Source organism: Saccopteryx bilineata, chromosome 4 (assembly GCF_036850765.1).
Source record: "Saccopteryx bilineata isolate mSacBil1 chromosome 4, mSacBil1_pri_phased_curated, whole genome shotgun sequence".
Lineage (NCBI taxonomy): Eukaryota > Metazoa > Chordata > Mammalia > Chiroptera > Emballonuridae > Saccopteryx > Saccopteryx bilineata.
This window is the reverse complement of record NC_089493.1, coordinates 24,386,594-24,406,749: the sequence shown is the minus strand read 5'-3', so window position 1 is coordinate 24,406,749 and position 20,156 is coordinate 24,386,594. Positions and strand designations below refer to the sequence as shown.

At 37.3% G+C, this 20,156-nt stretch overlaps 1 protein-coding gene across 1 annotated transcript in view; it reads right to left on the bottom strand.

Annotated features, from left to right (window-relative positions):
- The window catches only part of SPTLC2 (serine palmitoyltransferase long chain base subunit 2), a 105,005-nt gene that overhangs the window by 39,602 nt on the left and 45,247 nt on the right, over window positions 1-20,156 (bottom strand). The window contains exons 5-9 of the mRNA XM_066278315.1: window positions 19,372-19,496; window positions 11,914-12,007; window positions 8,552-8,657; window positions 7,710-7,929; window positions 4,962-5,088 (exon numbers count right to left, since the gene is read on the bottom strand). Coding sequence (XP_066134412.1) covers window positions 4,962-5,088; window positions 7,710-7,929; window positions 8,552-8,657; window positions 11,914-12,007; window positions 19,372-19,496 — 672 coding nt within the window. The remainder of the gene's footprint in view (window positions 1-4,961; window positions 5,089-7,709; window positions 7,930-8,551; window positions 8,658-11,913; window positions 12,008-19,371; window positions 19,497-20,156) is intronic.

Genomic DNA, 20,156 nt, shown 5'->3' with positions numbered 1-20,156 from the left:
ATTACTTGGCGTGGATTAGTGGATGTGTGAAGTAAAAGTCAGATTTCAAATGTCCAAAGAAATCTGTCAGAATTTCCTCAGTTTCCTTTTTTTTACCCACCAGTCTGTTCTAACTCCTGTTCACTCAAGTACAAGTGCGCTGGCAGCACAATCCCCTCATTCTGGTCCCTAGTCACATGTCCCTCTCTTTGGGAAAAGGACAGGAATGGGAGAGGAAACGTGGAAAAGGTTGGGAGCAAGGTGAAAAAAGAATTTATAAAGTAGGTAGGGAACAGATCTCGGCTTCCCTTGCTTGCTGCAGCTTTTCTGAAGGCTTTACTGTCCAGCCCCAAAGAGTAACACGTCTTCCCACAAAAAAGATGAAAACACTTATTAGCAATCAACTACATAGTATTTGTGTATATGTATGTTTAAGCCTTACTTTCAATCTTGTTTTAAGCAGAATTCATTTCCATGTTATTAACATACTCTGGAATATAATAATAGAAAAAATTTAATCACAAAAGTAACATATTCACATGTTAAATTCTAGTACAGAGTATGAACTAAAAAGGAGAAGTTTCCCCCTCCCACCAGCTACCTCTACTCCCGGTCCCAGGAAGTGGCGCCAGGCTCTGCTTCTGGCCTTTCTGGGAGCTAGCACCAAGACTGCTGAGCAGCACACACCTCTGCTGTGGTTCACCAGCCGCAGGTGGCGACTGGATGCATCTGTACTTCTATTACTTTCCATGCTGCCTCCACAAATCACAGCCAATTTGTGTAATATTACTACTTTTAAGTCTTCTAGTGGCTGATTGCATAACTTCATAAATTTAAAGACTATTTCTTAACTTCAAAATGTATTCTTTATAAACCTGATAGTATCTACTGACTCCCCGGCAAGTATGGTAGAACAGGACACACTGGCATTCCCCTTGCTTCCTTCCCCTCTTTCAAATCTCACACCTTCTTGCAGTGACTTTTACATTGTCAAGGTTTTTTATATTTATGTCTGCTTTATAACCATAAATCTTCCATGCTTTAGCTATAACTGACCTTAAACACTAGAAACTAATTAAAAACAGTATTATTTCACTACATTTGTGTTAAACAAAAGAAAGTTTTCCAAGTGTCAAGGCTAAGTGTTTTCTCTTTTTTTTATTCCTTGACAACTCGAGTCACATTTTAGTTTTGATTTCATCTTAAATCAAAGAGTTGCTCAACATTTCGTAGCTCATAGTACTGTCATAAAATAACGGTAACTATTTCAGATCAACTAATTCTGGTTTGGGGGAAAAAGAGAAAAATTATACTAAGCTGATAGAGAGAACAACCCATGTGTGAAGAACATAATAGTGCCGTAAACCCTACAATCTGACATGGGACATAGCTTTGGTTGGAAAAGAATAGATGTTAATAAACAACCCTAAAATTCAACTGAAGTATTTAATGACAAGCAAGTATTTATATTTTAATTCAAATCTAACCTGCTTTATAGATATCTGTAAGTCCTATTTATAAGAAACTAAGTTTAGCATCTCTATCCTAATTTGATTCTTAATGTTCTTTCAAGGATTAGTTCCCATATCTGTATCATTCATGAGACACAAACCTGCAAGTTAGGATGGAGCAAGGCTTCCCTGGCTCAGAAAGCTAGCTAATAAATGGTTGCTTCTGGTTATAAGAGGCCTGGCTAAGATAGTGAAGGTCAAAACAACTGTATCATAAAGGTAGGAAGATTTTCCCACCAAGAGAAAATAAGTAACAGCATCAAATCAAATGTTGCATTTATATTAAAAAAAGAAAAACAAATTATTCATCAGAAATCTCTTTATATTTTTTTCCTAAGTTATACTGGTCAGTATACATGAGGCTTCAATTCAAGAACAATCCTGTAGAGTGTCGACCTGGGACGCTGAGGACCCAGGTTTGAAACCCCGAGGTCACCAGCTTGACCATAGGCTCGCCAGCTTGAGTGTGGGGGTCTCAGGTTTGAGCATGGAGTTATAGACATGATCTTATGGTTGCTGGCTTGGGGAAGGGGGTCACTAGCTCGTCTGGAGATCCTTGCTTGGTCAAGGCACATATGAGAAAGCAGTCAATGAACAACTAAAGTGCCAAACTTTAAGTTGATGCTTTTTCTATCTCTAGCTTCCTCTCTGTATCTTAAAAATAATAATAATAATAATCTTGAAAGAGTGAATGATTGAGCTCACCCTTCTCTTTACATGTACAGTATACAATTCTTATCTTCTCGGAGTTTAAGAACATAATAATAGACTAAATCATAGGTCACTAAGTCTTACATTGCCTCTCTTCAATGCACCAAAAGATTATTCATTTAATCATTAATCAAGTATTTAATGCATTTCTCTCTGTGCCAAATATAGTTCTAAACAGAGGAATAAAGTAAAGATGGTCTAAACTCTTTTCATGTTTACGTTTTACTTGGGTAAGAGAGAGAATAATTTTGAGAATAATTAAGTCAAACAATTATTGACTCTAAGGCTTGAAACAGGCACTATTTAAGATGCAAAGGAAGCCCTGGTCAGTTGGCTCAGTGGTAGAGCATCGGCCCGGCATATGGATGTCCTTCCCTGGTTTGATTCCCAGTCAGGGCCCACAGGAGAAGCGACCATCTGCTTCTCCACCCCTCTACTCTCTCCCTCCCCCTCTCACAGCAGAGGCTCATCGGTTTGAGTGTTGGCCTCAGGCACCCAAGATAGCTCAGTTGGTCTGAGTGCATCAGCCTCAGGCACCAAAAGTAGATTGACTGATTCAAGAATCAGCCCCAGAGGGGGATTCCTGATGGATCCCAGTGGGGTGCATGCAGGAGTCTATCTTTCTGCCCTCCTCTCACAAAAAAAAAAGAGATGCAAAGAAGGAGTAAAACATGGGTCCCTGCTCTCAAAGAACTTATAATTTGATAGGGAAAAAAATATATACTTGTGAAAATTTTAGTGATTAGTCAAATTTCATACATTTAGCGTTGGTATAACTCATACTTCCACACATACAATGAAATCTCTAAGCCTATCCTATACCAACTGACCAATAGGCTTTTGGAGTTTCTGCCTATTAACTGAAAGTCCATTTTTGGTTAAGTCTCCATCTTTCTATAGCAGCATTTCCTAATACTTTATTACATTTCATCCTTGTACTACCAAAAAGTTTGTGTCAGCCTAATACTCTTACAAGATAACACTGCTTCCTGTTAGAACTTCTACCCTCTGCACAACCTCTATCCTCACCTCACTCACTCTACCTGCATTACTGTGCTCTGGCCACACTGGCCTCCTTGCTATTCCCGAACACAGTGTAAAAGTACAAAAGTATGGGCCCTGGCTGGTTGGCTCAGTGGTAGAGCGTTGGCCTGGTGTGTGGATGCCCCAGGTTCAATTCCTGGTCAGAGCACATAGAAGTACCCATCTGCTTCTCCACCCCTGCCCCTGCCCCTCTAGTTTCTCTCTCTCCCCTCTCTTTTCCTCCCCTCCCTCTCTTCTCCTCCCCTCCTGCAGCCATGGCTCAATTAGAGCAATCTGGCCCCAGGTGCCGAGGCTGGCTCCATGGACTCCACCTCAGGCGCTAAAAAATGGCTCAGGTTGCAATGGAGCATGGGCCCCAATGGGCAGAGCATCGCCCCCTAAATGGGCTTGCCAGGTGGATCCCAGTGGGGGGAGGGCATGTGGGAGTCTGTCTCTGCCTCCCCTTCTCTCATTAAAACAAACAAACAAACAAACAAACAAAATAAATAACAAAAGTATGGGAGACAGAGCTGCCTTCATCAGAGGGCCTTCTATCTCGGATTTTCAGGGCTAAAGCCTTACCTCCTTTAAGTCCTTGCTAAAACCGTATTTCTTCAAATGACCACCTATTTAAAATTGCAAACGAGGTTCCCAGAACTCTTGACTGCCCACCTTCCAAATCAAAGCACACTATTTCCAATCACACTGTGTAGGAAGGAGAGACGATATTGTTATGACTGTTCACCGTATTAATGAAATGTTCTCTTTCTCCAGGAATCAATTAACGAAACTGAAAATCTTTCACTAGAAATAACAAGGAGGTATCACAGACCAGAAATAATATTAAGGTAAAATTCTGATTTAAGAAAACAGGCTTAAATCAATCAATGTCAGGCATACCACTTCTTTCTCATTTTTCAATGCAAATCAAATCAATCTTACCAGTGCTATTTAACTGAAAAGTAGGGAGCTCAAGACTGAGAATGTGAGATCTTTAATGAGAGTAAACTGATTTTAGAAGAATTTAAAAAACAAGTACAATTAAGGTATGTCTCTTACTCACTGTGGAAATATTTTTAAAAGCGAAAAAACAAAAAAAATTCAACTGCTCCCTTTTCATTATCGCTTTCTGCAGTTAACACTGCCCTCTAGTGACGCAGAATAAAAGACAACTCTCAGAAAGGAAAGGCCACACTACTGTTCATTTCAGTATGTTTAATTTTAAGTCAGGGCATCTAGTCTACAAATTCCACCAAAGACAGACTATACAAATTCAGGATGACATTTATTAGCTATTGTGTGGTACACTATAAACTCTTTTCAAGGCATTAAATCAAGGACAATAATTCACGGAAACAGCAGCTTTTAAATACTATGGGAATGAAACACCATTATACAGTACATTGTTGTTGTTTTTTTCATAAAATTGTGCAGTTCATAGAAAACCCTGATGCTTATTACCTGTGACTTATAAGGGTAGGTTGGATAGTTAGATTAAAGCTTCACCATCCATAGAGGAAAAAACTCAATAGGAACAAGCCAAGCTGGTTTTCACGGCATGTGTATCAAACACACTGAAGTGTTGTTAATAGACAAGAAGGCCGCCCGTAACTGCCAGCTTACTGGGTAGGAGGCCTGGCTCCTCATTTTAGGAAATAAAGCTCTAAAAAAAGACTATGTTTGGTTGTTAAGTATTCACTGAGCCCAGGACAATTTTCAAAGAAAAGAATGCCTTACCCAGGGCGGTGCCATCCTTCCCCATGATGCACTCCATCGAGGTGATGATCTGCTCCACCACAGGCGGTGACATTGATGTGGCGTACGCGGCACTGTGAGAATGTGTTCGCAGGTAGTCTATCAGCTCCTGGGAGTCCACAGAGGCAAGTCATTAGAGGCAACGACAGACTTCACCGGCAATGCCACTGCCTACCTTCCAGGAGAAAGCAGACTCCTCCTTTTGTCAGCACTGGAATAGGGACACTAATCAACACGATCAAAGCACACTGTCAGCAATGACTGGATCAGACACATGGCAACATCCTTAGGCTCTGTTGTTTTTTAAAATATGCCAAAATGTGGAAGAATTAGAAACTAGTTTTTAAGAAGCCCTCTAAATTTGGAGAACTTACCATTTAGTGTTATAAATAAATCTACAATGCTGAAATAAACAAGAATGTGTTTGGATTACTTTTGGATACAATGGTTTACTTATAAGTATTATAGGAGATATCATCTGCATTTTAACCCACGTCTACAAAGCCCATCTTTACACTCTTAAACCAAAGAAAGACAGTTCTCTAAAATCAGTATTAAAAGCATTAAATATCCTCCATGCAGAGATTTATAAACTGATATAAATGTGACAGAAATTCACTGGGTCTTTCATGAGAACACTAAAGTCTGCAAACAGGAATATTAAACAACCTTGTCTGTGAGATACAGGGTTTTTAAAGCAATCACTTGTTTATTCCTAATCTCTGATACCTTCTAACTTCACTAAATCTTTAAATATTCAGACAAAAAGCTTATGTATCAGAACTAAGAAGACACAAAATGTCTTTTTTACAGTGCATCATTTCAAACTACTCAAAATTGTATATAACTCACAGCAACGTAAATATGCAGGGGCATAAGTAGGTTTGCAGTTGTGAGTATGTGAGTTTATTCTTGTATTATTTTCTTTCTTTTTTTTTTTTTTTTTTGCATTTTTTTGAAGCTGGAAACAGGGAGAGACAGTCAGACTCCCGCATGCGCCCGACTGGGATCCACCCGGCACGCCCACCATGGGGCGAAGCTCTGCCCATCAGGGGGCGATGCTCTGCCCATCCTGGGCATCGCCATGTTGCTGACCAGAGCCACTCTAGCGCCTGAGGCAGAGGCCACAGAGCCATCCCCAGCGCCCGGGCCATCTTTGCTCCAATGGAGCCTTGGCTGCTGGAGGGGAAGAGAGAGACAGAGAGGAAGGAGCGACGGAGGGGTGGAGACGCAAATGGGCGCTTTTCCTGTGTGCCCTGGCCAGGAACCGAACCCGGGTCCTCCGCAAGCTAGGCCGATGCTCTACCGCTGAGCCAACCGGCCAGGGCTCTTGTATTATTTTCCATTTGAACAACTGTAAACCCACTTCTGCCCTTTGTCTTACGCTGTACTGTACCTAAATTATCTCTCAGGGTACTACTTTTCTTTCCTTTGTTTTAGCAACAAACCTTACCAAAAAGCAATCAACTCTCCAAAGTGAGCCTCGCCTCATTAACAAAACTAGAGGTAAAAAAATATCTGTCAAACGACTAAAACCACTGATAACGCATATTCCCTAAGAGGCAATCAATTACTAAGAGAATGCCAGTGCTTTAAGATTTCCAAAGTTTTAAAGAGGAATTAAGGATATTTATGAGTAACTACATATAGTTAACACACGTTGTTTTCCTCCTATAACTGCAGTTTTTAAAAATAAGTTTTACTGATATAATTCACATACGATGGTGTTCACTTTTTAAGTGTACAATTCAGCTTTTTTTTTAGTATATTCACAGAGCTGTACAACTTTCATCACAATCTTACCTTAGACCATTTTCATGACCTCAGAAAGAAACCCCACACCTGTCAGCAGTCACCTTCCAGCCCCTGGCACTCACTACCTTACTTTCTGCCTATGATTTTCCTGTTCTTGATGTATCATATGAAATATGTAATACAGTATGCGACCTTTTGTGACTCCCTTCTTTAATTAACATAATGCTTTCAGGGTTCATCCATCCATACTGTAGCATGGCCATACATTATTATTTTTTAAACCCTTTCTACAATATTATAAGCTGGCATCTTTATCTGTTTTACTGGTAAAGAAATTGGAAGGTTAAATGCTTTGCCCAAGGTCACACACAGTTAGGCAAATATTCAAACCCAAGCCTCTATCTCCACGGTTCAAACATTTCTACCATGCCATATGCCTCAAATGCCTCAGAGTTTATTACATAATTTTCAAACCGAAACAAATAAAACAAAAACACAAAACCTTGTAATACACCAGATCTAGCAAAATAATTTTTTTCTTTCTCTTTCTAGGCTTACCCAAGATGTATTTGAGTCCAAGGGCAGGGAAATCGGTCTTTTATTCCCAATGGCTCCCATGACAACCCCACTACCTTGAAACTGTGAGCACAATTCAAATCCAGCAAAAGACTGGGGCAGACAGGCAGCAACACTGTGTGTTATTTCACACAAGAGGGTATTTTATATCTCAAACCAGCATTAGTTTAGAATGCAGCTCAAACAAGAAAACAACAAACAATGAACAGAACCAGTCTTTAGTGCATCAGTCACTCCCAGGCAGCTGAAGTGTGAACCCACTGGCTCTATGGGCCTAAGTCCCAAACAAATTCAGGACCTCCACATCCTGGTTCGAAATGCTGTCTGCTAACCATGAATCACCAAATATAACAGCCAGGACCGGTACCCTTAACTGCTCAATTCTCATGACCCATTTACCTTCTTGCCTCCAATGTATCCTCCAGAAGCACCAAAGCTCTTGGTGAATGTTCCCATCATAACGTCCACATCCTCAGGATCCAGGCCAAAGTAATCGACCACACCTCGACCTGCAGGGCCCAGAGCCCCAATGCTGTGAGCTTCATCTAGATACAAGTACGCCTTGTATTTCTTCTTAAGGGCAATCACTTCAGGAAGGCGAACAATAGATCCCTCCATGCTGGCAAAACAGAGTAAAAACCATATACACTGAGACTTCTGAACTCTCAAAATTAGGAGTTAGCCACTTTATTATTATTAATTTTGTAAGTTTATTGATTTTTGAAACAGTCAAGGCACTGAGAAAGCAATCAATGAACTAAGGTGCCGCAGCTTTGAGTTGATGCTTCTTATCTCTCTCCCTTCCCGTCTGTCAGTCCCTGTTTGTCGGTCTCTCTCACACAAAAAAAATTTAGGAGATAAGAAAATATATGCAAGGCTGCAAATAGGTAATCAAAATAAAATATTTCTTAAAACTAAATGGTGTATGATTTGTTTTGACATATTAGAAAACACATTCCAATTCTTGACCCTGTGTATAAATTCCCTCTACAACAGAAAAACAAAGGATCCAAGCAGAGGAGGGATCTGGGGACCATGTAGCATGATGGGAAGAATAAGAAGAGCCATACAAGGAGACTTGTGTTCTAGCGCTCTGCTTCAGGTATTTAATAAGTTGCAATATCTCAGTTTCCAGAGGGGTCTAGATTAGTGTTACCTTAAAAATGCAGTAAAGATTACTTAAAAATTCTAAGACTTCATGGAGCCAAATCAAAAAGAGAAGAAGAATAAAGCAGGATTACCTATAAATGCCCTCCACAACGATTAGAATCTTCTTCCAGGGCCTTCGTGTCCGAGGCTGACCATAAACAATGGCATCTTTCAATAACTTCTCTAGGCTTTGCATATCTACAGCACACACAAAAGAATGTCAGCATACAGTACCTTCCTCTTTCCCGACTTTATTCCAGAAGTGCAAGTATACATTTCTTACTCAGGAAGTATGTCTCAGATAGCAAAGGTCATGAACAAAATCAGAACTGGACAGAAAAAGGGCAGAATGAGTGAGCTACTGCTAGCTTGAATTAAAATCTCATCTAAAATGTAACAAATGCCCTGACTGGGTGGCTTAGTTGGTTAGAGAACATCACCCCCAGGCACCAGGGTTGCTGGTATGATCCCCAGTCAGGACACATGTAAGAATCAACCAGTAAATGCAAAAATGGGTGTAACAACAAATCAATGTTTCACTCTCTCTCTCTATCTTCCCCCTCTCTAAAATCAATCAATAAAAATATATAAAAATAAAATAAAATGTAAATGTTCAAAACCACGGAAACTCAATAAATGACTGTGACACAAATAAGTCAGTTGGTTAGCATGCTTATGAAATGACCAATGTTCATGTTAAATACCTTGCCATTCAGTTAGCTTTTTTGGTATTTATTAAACTAACTGTATCTTGATTTAATACCTAGTGAGTCATTCCAAAACAATGTGTTAAGAATACTGACTAAGAGTATGAAAAACCACTATAAACACATACACCTCCTAAAAAGCAAATATGGGGGGGAAACTTCAAGTACATGCACATTTCCTTTCACCAAAGATATTCTTAATATATGCTTGTTAAATATGGTATTTTGGTAGTGGGTTAAAAACACACCAGTCAGTTAGTGCCTTAGGATGACTCCTAAATGCATGAATCTCTGTGTAAGGCAGCTGGGCAATCAGTTGAGATCATCCCATGTTTGATTTGATCTGCTATCTATATACAGTCACATTATTGTGTCTCTGTTGACTCTTTTTTTCCTTTTAAAACATTTTATTGAATGTATTGAAATGATATTACTTAATAAAATTATACAGGTTTCAGGTGCACAGTCCCATAATACATTATCTATATAATGATTACATGGTGTGTTCACCATAACCAGTCAAGTCTCCCTCCATCACAACCTATCCCTTCCATCCTCTTTCACGACCCCCCCCCCAACTCACCCTGTTGGTTTTTAAGGTGGTTAGCAGACCTAGGAAACAATGTGGTTGGTACTACCATTAAAGAGGGTCACAATCCCTCTGTTAAAGATAGATGCTTTAAAGACCATTGTTGCTGCCACTACTGACTTAATATAGTTAAATTTTTTGCCCTTAAGAACCACCCCCCTCCCAAATCTATGCAACATTTAGTCTGGGATGTCTTTAACAAGGGAGGGAGGCACCCCACCATAAAATCTGATTTTATAGTCTATTGCTCTTCATAGAAGGAGGCGGTTACTAAGTTATATGATTTTGTTCTCTTCATAAAAAGGACTTTGGTAGAGAAGAAAAATAAGGTAATAAAAACACATACCACAAACAAAATTAAAATGGCCATAGGCTGTGACTGCGTTTGCACCTTCAGTTACTCACAGAACACACCTGTCTGCTACCTGACCCAGAGACAGGAGATAGGACATGCTGCCCCAGGAGTGTGTCTGTGTCTGACCAGAGGCCGCTAGTCCTACCGCAGACGTGGCAATTGGCAAGGGCCACCTAAACATGTACTTTTTGTTTTAGTTTCCTCTGTTTATTACATACAGAAAAGAAGAAAAAAAACGGGTTCAAAATTTTAGATTAAAGGAAATATCTGTAGAATACCAAACCATATTATTAATTAAGGTGGAAAAATAGAGTATCTCTCTCATATTATGCTCCCTGAATCCCATGTAAAAACAAAGATTTAAATAAAAAATATACTACAAAACTATATACTAGAAGAAAATGAGAATAACCCTATTATCTTAAAATATGAAAGGCATTAACCCAAAATCCAAGTCATAAGACAATAAATGTGAAAACATAAACATTTTAATAAATCCGCACAGCAAGACGCTAAAAGCAAACTAAAAAATTCTGCAACATCAGTAAAAAGGAGAAACCATTTGAAATGGCTAATTTACAAATATAAACATAATACTGTATAAAAAGTTGTTCGACACCTAATAATTAAAGAAATAAAAATTAATATGCTATTGGCTTATTAGAGTAGGAAAGATTTAAAATGATTCATAACGGCCTATGTTGGCTTGTGAGTCACTGTCATGTTGTTGAGTAAAAACTGTGCAATGCTGGGAGGCACTTTGGAAAAGTACAGAAATATTTGTGCCCTTTTAACCAGGCATTCTAAGACTGCTAGGAATTCATCCTAAGGCACTAAACAAACAACTGAGCAAAAATGTGGGTATAGGTAGAACCATTTCTAGTAGAAAAATCGAGAAACAACCTCAGTGTCCAGACTGAGAGAGGGACTAAATAAGAGCACTGCCAGATACTGCCCGTCACCCTGGCATTAAGGGAGGAGGAGACGCACACCTATTGCCAAAGTTCACGACGTGTCGTAAGAAAAGAGCAGGTCCCACAATGATGTTTAATAAGTTCCATTTACATAAAACAAGATGGTATTTGCATCATTCTCATTGCAAAACATTTTGGACAAGACAAAGACAAAAGGAATAAAGTTATTAGCATCTGTAACCTCCCAACTAGGAACACAAACCTAACATGTAGGTGTATATCCTAGACTTCTGCTTGTACATGTACACATTTTGGTAAAAGATATTAAACCTACAGTTTGATAATCTTTCCTCCCTAGATGTGAGTGTCTTAACTACAAAAGTTACGCATTTTTATTGCAAATAACTTAACAATACACAGTGCTATTTCCTTAGGGAGAAAGCCTGGGCCTAGTACCACCTTTGTCTGTGCTTCTATAGCATCTGGTCACAACTGTACCTCAGGAACTATGTTGTATTCTAACTACTGGTTTGTCCATAGTCTCTTCGTTAATCAGAGGTCCCTGAGATCAGGCATCCTGTTTTATTCATCTCAATACCCCTAGCGTTTATGGCAAGATATACCACAGACTAGTAAATGCCTATAGAATAAGTGACTTGTAAACAAGAAAAAGTGTAAAGTCAAATAAAAGGAGAATGTCATATTTATACCAAAAGGCTTCCTTCCGCCTTTATTTTTACTACAAATGAGGAGAATAACCAGGACAATTTAAATGTTGCTCCTTCACTCCTTTATATTTCCTATTATTATTGTAACTAATGTTAACACTGTCACTAACTCAAAGCATACTAAATGCTAAGGCCAGCAGCAAATTCCACAACAAACTCACTGTTGTGTTTGAAGACTCGAATGGTTGCTCCTGAGAGTCTGGCTCCTAGAACCAGTGAAGCATGGTTCAGCTCATCACTCAGAATCAAGCAACCCTGCAAAACCACAAGCACAGGAAGTAAGAAGCTGGGGGGCGGAGGTTCATTACACAGGTTACCAAATGCTAAAATCATTAATAATTATCTTATTAAGGAAAGCTTATATAACAGTAAAGCTATCAATTTCAAGAAGAAAATAAAGTATACATTGGGGGGGGGGCAAAATTAACTTAGAAGATGTAAAATTCCAGCCTTTAATTTAATTTCTTCTGGACATAAATATTCAGATATATAGCAACAGGTTTTTATCTATATCTAAAATCTGTTACATCAGATAGTCTTCATAGGGTTTCAGTTTTGTTGGTCTGATGTCATTTCGTGAGTTTTGGTATGCTGTACCATTTTACCCATGGAACACGTTTGGGGGAGAAGGCAGCTGAGGGAGTAATAATGTCTTTGGAAACAGTACATTATTCCTCTCACTCCTAAACCATATTGAGAGTTCAAAGAGGAACCCACTTATTAATCTACTCCCAAAATGGCACGGAGTATATAGGTTTAGTTTTGCCTTCAAAATCCCTGAATAAGCTTTATTTTAAAGCCATGTGAACACGGGTTTCTGCTAAGGCAAAAAGAAAAGTCTAAAGCTCCCAGGATTTTTATATCTTCCCAGTTCTTATTCTTCCACATCTTATGGAGGCTCCAACCTATAAAATCTGAACTCAGCAACAGGTTTTTCTGTCAACAATGGCCTCAAAATATCCAATTAGATGAAAAACATAAGTTGCAGAAAGTATCAGTGTCCTCCCAGGAGAATAAAAGGAAGAGAGAAGATATACAGACACACACATATATACGCCTATTTATTACAGGGTATCCCTGGATGGACACTTAAGAAACTTGCAATAGCAATTGTCTGTGTAAAATTTTTACTGTGTGTAAAGTTTTTAATTAAGATTTTAAACAGCTCCCTAGTTAAAAAGGTGTAGATTAAAAATGAAGAGAACTAGAGGTGGAGGTACCAATATGGACTAATAATTTTTAAAATTTATGTATCTATACACATGCACACTAATCGAATGTGTATGCATGAGTAGTGTACATGCTTATATTTTTCTAGCTCTAGACACTGAGGGGAGAGAAGCAATGATACTGTAGCAGCAATAAACACACCAAACCTTGGTTTTCAAATACTATCCTCCAATAAAAGGAACCAGGGCTCAATGGGGAACTAAGTGGTTGACCCCAAAGGTAGGATAGGTAAAAAGAGCCTGGCACATCTTGTTTTCCTACAAAGAAAAGTGCTTAAAAAAAAATGGGGCATATTTAAAGGCCAGAGGAACCCACCTGAAAGATCTCCTAATGGCCAAAACTGAACAAACTTGAGCAACAAAATTAAAAGCAATAATGTTGAGCCTGAACGATGATGGTGCAATGGATAAAGTGTTGACCCGGGATGCTGAAGTCCAGGTTCAAAACCTGGAGGTCATCAGCTTGAGTGTAGCCTCACCAACCTGAGCGTGGGATTGCTGGCTTGAGCCCAAGGTGGCCGGCTTGAGTATGGAGTCGCTGGCTCAGCTTGACCCCCCCAGTTAAGGTACATATGAGAAGCAATCAGTGAACAACTAAACTGATGCAACTATGAGTTGATGCTTCTCATCCCTCTCCCTTCCTGTCTGTCTCTCTCTCTAAAACAATAAAAGGAAAAAAAGCAACCATGTTGAACCAAAATAATAAAATAATGATGAATTCATACTGATATAAATAAATGGGGGAGGAACAACAACTCTTCCTTTACAAGAGTCAAGGTCAGAAAAGATAAGGAAAGACAACTAAATGTAAGAAACATACTCGACTGGACACTAAAACAGGAAAATGGGATCAGTGGAAAAACTGGTGAATTGAATAAGTTCTATACTTAGTATTGTGTCAAGGTTAGTTTCTTCGGTTTGACACATGGTCCACTGTTATGTAAGACAGCAACATAAAGGGAAGCTAAGTGAAGGGTGTACAGGAACTCTCTGTACTCTCTTGCGACTCTTCTGTAAGTCTAAATTTATCTTTGAAAAGAAGTATTAAAATGAAAAAAAAAAAGAGAGAGAAATGGGAAAAAATAAAGAGAGGCTGAATTCCTCTCCTGCATGTCTTCAAATTCTTTTCTTAACCACTCCTGGCATTCCACTGTACCTTAGAAAGCATTCTCTCTCCTTCTCCTCTATACAATTTTATTTTCTTTCCATCTGATTTTTTTTCTGGCAAAATCTGCAATATAATTGTGTTCTTTTTGTTTATCACCTACTGTTAGCCTTATTGATCATTTCTGTGTATCTGTTTTTCCTTTTAATATACTACAAGGCTCTATTATATTCTTTATTCAAATATAAAAATTAAGTGTCAGCAGTTAACATCTAAATGCTTAACATGTTTCAGGCATTATGTTAAAGGTTGTCAACATATTATTACTTTTAATCCTCACAACAGATCTGTGAGGTAGGTACTGTTATTATCCCCACTTTACATATGTGGAAACTAAGGAGTTACAAATCCTGCCCAAGGTCACAAAGATGTATGTAAGTGACTCAATACAAAGCTTCTGCTTCCAGAACAGATGCTCTTAGCTAATACACTGCCTCTGACTTTCAGCTGAATCACCAATCATCTCACAGAGAAATTTAGTACAAGATTTAAAGAAATATTAAAACTGGATTAGGTGCTGCCTTGACTGAATTAAATTATATTTAATAATATGTCAACTATAATGTTTGATTTGCAAAATAAATGTTTAAGGTAGTATATTCCACGTCATATATAAGACATCTAATTCTAGATAGTGATTGTTAAAAGAGTTTGTAAGCACACAGAAGTAGGTTGAGATTTATTTTAACCATTTAGTGTGAAAAATTTTAAGAAATTCTAAATAAGAATCTCAAGTTTATAATGCCAAAATATATTATGATCAATGTGAAGTCAAAAGAATCATATATTTATGTCTCTCACGAAATTTGTCCATTGTAGTAGTTAAGTTGTTGAATTTACAAAACAAAGTTGTTCTTAATATTTCCTTATACCCTTTTAATATCCGTAGGATGTGTGGTGATGTACCTTCTTCATTCCTGCTACTGGTAAGTTTTGTCTTCTCTCTTTTTACTCTGACCAGTTTAGCTCAAGATCTATCAATTTCATTTGTTTTCTCCTATTGTCTATTTTCTTTTTTATTTTATAAATAAATTTTTATTAATGTTAATGGGGTGACATCAATAAATCAAGGTACATATATTCAAAGAAAACATGTCCAGGTTATCTTGTCATTCAATTATGTTGCATACCCATCACCCAAAGTCAGATTGTCCTCTGTCACCTTCTATCTGGTTTTCTTTGTGCCCTTCCCCCTCCCCCTCCCCATCCTCGCCTCCCATGCCCCCTCCTGCCCCCCACCCCCAGTAACCACCACACTCTTGTCTATGTCTCTTAGTCTCGTTTTTATGTCCCACCAATGTATAGAATCGTGTAGTTCTTGTTTTTTTCTGATTTACTTATTTCACTCCATATAATGTTATCAAGATCCCACCATTTTGCTGTAAATGATCCGATGTCATCATTTCTTATGGCTGAGTAGTATTCCATAGTGTATATGTGCCACATCTTCTTTATCCAGTCTTCTATTGAAGGGCTTTTTGGTTGTTTCCATGTCTTGGCCACTGTGAACAATGCTGCAATGAACATGGGGCTGCATGTGTCTTTACGTATCAATGTTTCTGAGTTTTTGGGGTATATACCCAGTAGAGGGATTGCTGGGTCATAAGGTAGTTCTATTTTCAGTTTTTTAAGGAACCACCATACTTTCTTCCATAATGGTTGTACTACTTTACATTCCCACCAACAGTGAATGAGGGTTCCTTTTTCTCCATAGCAAATAGCCTCTCCAGCATTTGCTATTACCTGTCTTGTTGATAATAGCTTATCTAACAGGTGTGAGGTGGTATCTCATTATAGTTTTGATTTGCATTTCTCTAATAACTAATGAAGATGAGCATCTTTTTATATATCTGTTGGCCATTTGTATTTCTTCCTGGGAGAAGTGTCTGTTCATGTCCTCTTCCCATTTTTTTTATTGGATTGTTTGTTTGTTGTTGAATTTTATGAGTTCTTTGTAAATTTTGGATATTAGGCCCTTATCTGAGCTGTTGTTTGAAAATATCATTTCTCATTTAGTTGGCTGTTTATTTTGTTGTCAGTTTCTCTTGCTGAGTAAAAACTTTTTAGTCTGATGTAGTCCCATTCATTTATCTTTGCCTTCACTTCTCTTGCCTTTGGAGTCAAATTCATAAAATGCTCTTTAAAACCCAGGTCCATGAGTTTAGTACCTATGTCTTCTATGTACTTTATTGTTTCAGGTCTTATATTTAGGTTTTTGATCCATTTTGAGTTAATTTTCGTACAAGGGGACAAGCTGTAGTCGAGTTTCATTCTTCTGCACGTGGCTTTCCAGTTTTCCCAACACCATTTGTTGAAGAGACTTTCTTTTCTCCGTTGTGTATTGTTGGCCCCTTTATCGAAAATTATTTGACCATATATATGTGGTTTTATTTCTGGACTTTCTATTCTGTTCCATTGGTCTGAGTGTCTATTTTTCTGCCAATAACATGCTGTTTTGATTGTTGTGGCTCTATAATATAGTTTGAAGTCAGGTATTGTAATGCCCCAACTTCATTCTTTTTCCTTAGAATTGCTTTGTCTATTCAGGGTTTTTTATAGTTCCATATAAATCTGATGATTTTTTGTTCCATTTCTTTAAAAATTGTCATAGGAATTTTGATGGGAACTGCATTAAATTTATAAATTGTTTTGGGTAATATGGCCATTTTGATTATATTTATTCTTCCTATCCAAGAACAAGGAATATTTTTCCATCGCATTGTATCTTTTTCGATTTCTTTTAACAATGCTTTGTAGTTTTCATTATATAGGTCCTTTACATTCTTTGTTATGTTTATTCCTAAGTATTTTATTTTTTTTGTTGCAATCGTGAAGGGGATTATTTTTTTGAGTTCGTTTTCTAATATTTCATTGTTGGCATATAGAAAGGCTATGGACTTCTGTATGTTAATTTTGTATCCTGCGACCTTACTGTATTGGTTTGTTTCTAGTAGTCTTTTTGTGGAGTCTTTGGGGTTTTCAATGTATAGGATCATATCATCTGCAAAAAGTGATTCCTATTGTCTATTTTCTAATTCACTGATTTCTGCATTTACTTTTATTGTATCCTTCCTCTGGAATTGTTGGGTTTAATCTGCTTTCCCCCCCCTAATTTAGTATGGCAGAAGTTTAGATGATTGATTTGAAACTCTTCTTTTTCCTAATGTAAGTATTTAAAGCTATATATTCCCATCTGAGCACTGCTTAACTTCATCCCACAAATTGTATTACATTTCCAGTTAGTTCAAGTCTTTCTTTGACCCATTAGTTATCTAAAAGTGTGTTGTTTTCTTTTCAATTATTTGAGGGTTTTCCAGATATTTTTGTATTACTGAATTCTAATTTAATTTCATTATGGTCAAAGAACATATTTTGATTAATTTCAACTCTTTTAAATTTATTAAGGTTGGTTTAATGGCCCAGAAAATGGTGTATCTTGTTAAGTGTTTTGCTTTTGTTGGGTTAAATGTTTCATAAATGAATTGGTTAATAGTGTTTTTCAAGTGCTCTATATCCTTAGATTTTCACTTTAATTCTTCTATCAATTATTGAGATCACTAATTACAATACTACATTTGTCTATTTCTCCTTTTAGTCTCATCAATTTTTGCTTCATGCATTATGAAGCTCTGATAATAGGTGCCTATACATTTAAAACTGTTATGTCCTCCAAATAGAGTAACTCCTTGATCACTATATACAATGTCCCTCTTTATCCCTAGAAATAGTTTTAGCTCTGAAATCTTGATATTAATATAGTCATGTCAACTTCCTTTTGATTACTGTTTGCATGCTGTATCTTTTTCTATCCCTTCACTTTTAGCCCATCTGAGCCTTTAAATTTAAATTAAGATTCTGATAGAAACCTATGGTATTCAGTTTGTCTAATCTGACAATCTCTATCTTCTACGTAAAATGTATAAATCATTTACATTTCATGTGATAGCAATACAGTTGGGTTCAAATTTCTTCTCTTGCTATTTGTTTTCTCTTTTCCAATATGTTCCCTGGGGAACCATACATTTATATAACAAAAAGGATGTCAGAATTAAACGAATTCAAGTACTTCACTTTACAAATGAAAATCTGAGGCTCAGAAAGGTTGTGGCACTGGTCACAGCCACATAGCTAAATTCAACCATATAACCAACCTAACAAAAACTCAAGTCTTCTGACTAATCTACTGATTTTTTTTTCAATATACTATTTATAAATATCATTGTTAAAATGAGAATATTTTGAGGAACTGTTCAAAATGACAGTGACAATCTGCTAAAATGTGATTTATAATGTCTCTTATCTCTTCTACTGTCTCCTCACAAACTCTACCCACAGAAAAGAAAATACACAATCTAAATGTGCATGCATATATATTACTTTTAACTTACATTATTATTAACATATATGCAGACACACAATTTGCTCATATATCTCTGAGCAACATACATTACAGTGAGAACAAGTATTTCAAATTCTTCTGTTTAGAAAAAACCACCTGTTAAATAACTTTCCAAACTAAATGTTCTTTTCTTTTCTTTTTTTTACAGAGACAGAGAGAGAGAGACAGAGAGAGGACAGATAGGGACAGAGATAGGAAGGGAGATGAGAAGCATTAATTCTTCATTGTGGCTCCTTAGTTGTTCATTGATTGCTTTCTCATATGTGCCTTGACTGGGGAGCTACAGCAGAGTGAGTGACCCCTTGCTCAAGCCAGAAACCTTGGGGTCAAGCCAGTGACCTTTGGGCTCAAGCCAGCGACCATGGGGTCATGTCTATGATCCCATGCTCAAGCCAGAGACCCTGCGCTCAAGCAGGTGAGCCTGTGCTCAAGCCTGCGACCTCTGGGTTTTGATCCTGAGGTCCTCTGCACACCAGTCTGATGCCCTAGCTATTGCGCCACCGCCTGGTCAGGCTAAACATTCTTTATTCCATAATTTTAGCCTTTTATGAAGGTTTATTTATTAGAATCCTTTTACAAATATATAAAATGAAGAAGGTAAGAGTAATTTAATAGAAGAGGAAAAGATTGTGGATTCTTGTCAGAAAGCTTCAACTGATATAAATTTCTATCGTATATACTTATCCAAAAGTTTGTGATAGAAATATCTTTGGGTAGACTATGTTTAGCCTAAAGTTTACAATAGTTTCTGGCTTGCTCTGAGTGCTTTATAAAACAAATAAGACATACACGAGGGAGTTTTCATTACTGACAGATTAAGTCTTACTTTGCTAACAAGAGCAGGAATGTTCATTGAATTTGTTGCAAATCCCATGCCATATGCCATAGCAGCTTCTACTCCCAAGAAACTGGCCACAAGCTTTTCTAGTTCTTCATGTTTGTCTAGGTTTCCTGTGTGAATAAGTTAATGGAGAGAATATTACCAAACTCCAAATGTAAGGACCATTCATTACTTTATTAAAATAAATCATATTAATTGAATTGTTTTAATCCACGAAGTATCAGTGTGATTCACAGTAATAAATATCCAGCAAGATGCCTGATAACTTCTAAGGCTACCAGTCGCTGGAACAAAATGGAAGAATTTAGAATCTGCTTTTTAGTAAATAAATTAAGTCTCTTCACATAAATTTATAATCCTTTGTGTTATATGGACTTGTACTACTAATAAAAAGAATTAGCATTTACTAAGTATTTACCATATTATTTCTTAAAATAGTCCTAAAAGGTAGGATTTTTTATTAGCTCCAAATTACCAGTATAGAAACAGATTAACCCTTATATGCTCACGGGCTTAGATATTAAGCAGTGCTCTTCAACCACTATCATTTGCAAAAGTCAGTGAAGTCAATATTAAAGTTAAAAATGAAATAACAGTATGGAATTTTTCTCAAGATATTCCATATATATAACATAAGGAAAAGATAAATATATCTCAAAATGTGTTGAAAGCATTAAAACCATCCATCATTTCAGAAAAATTAAGAATTCTTTACCTGATCTAAACTATATAATAAAGTACATATTTGGACACTTAATATTTTAGGTCTC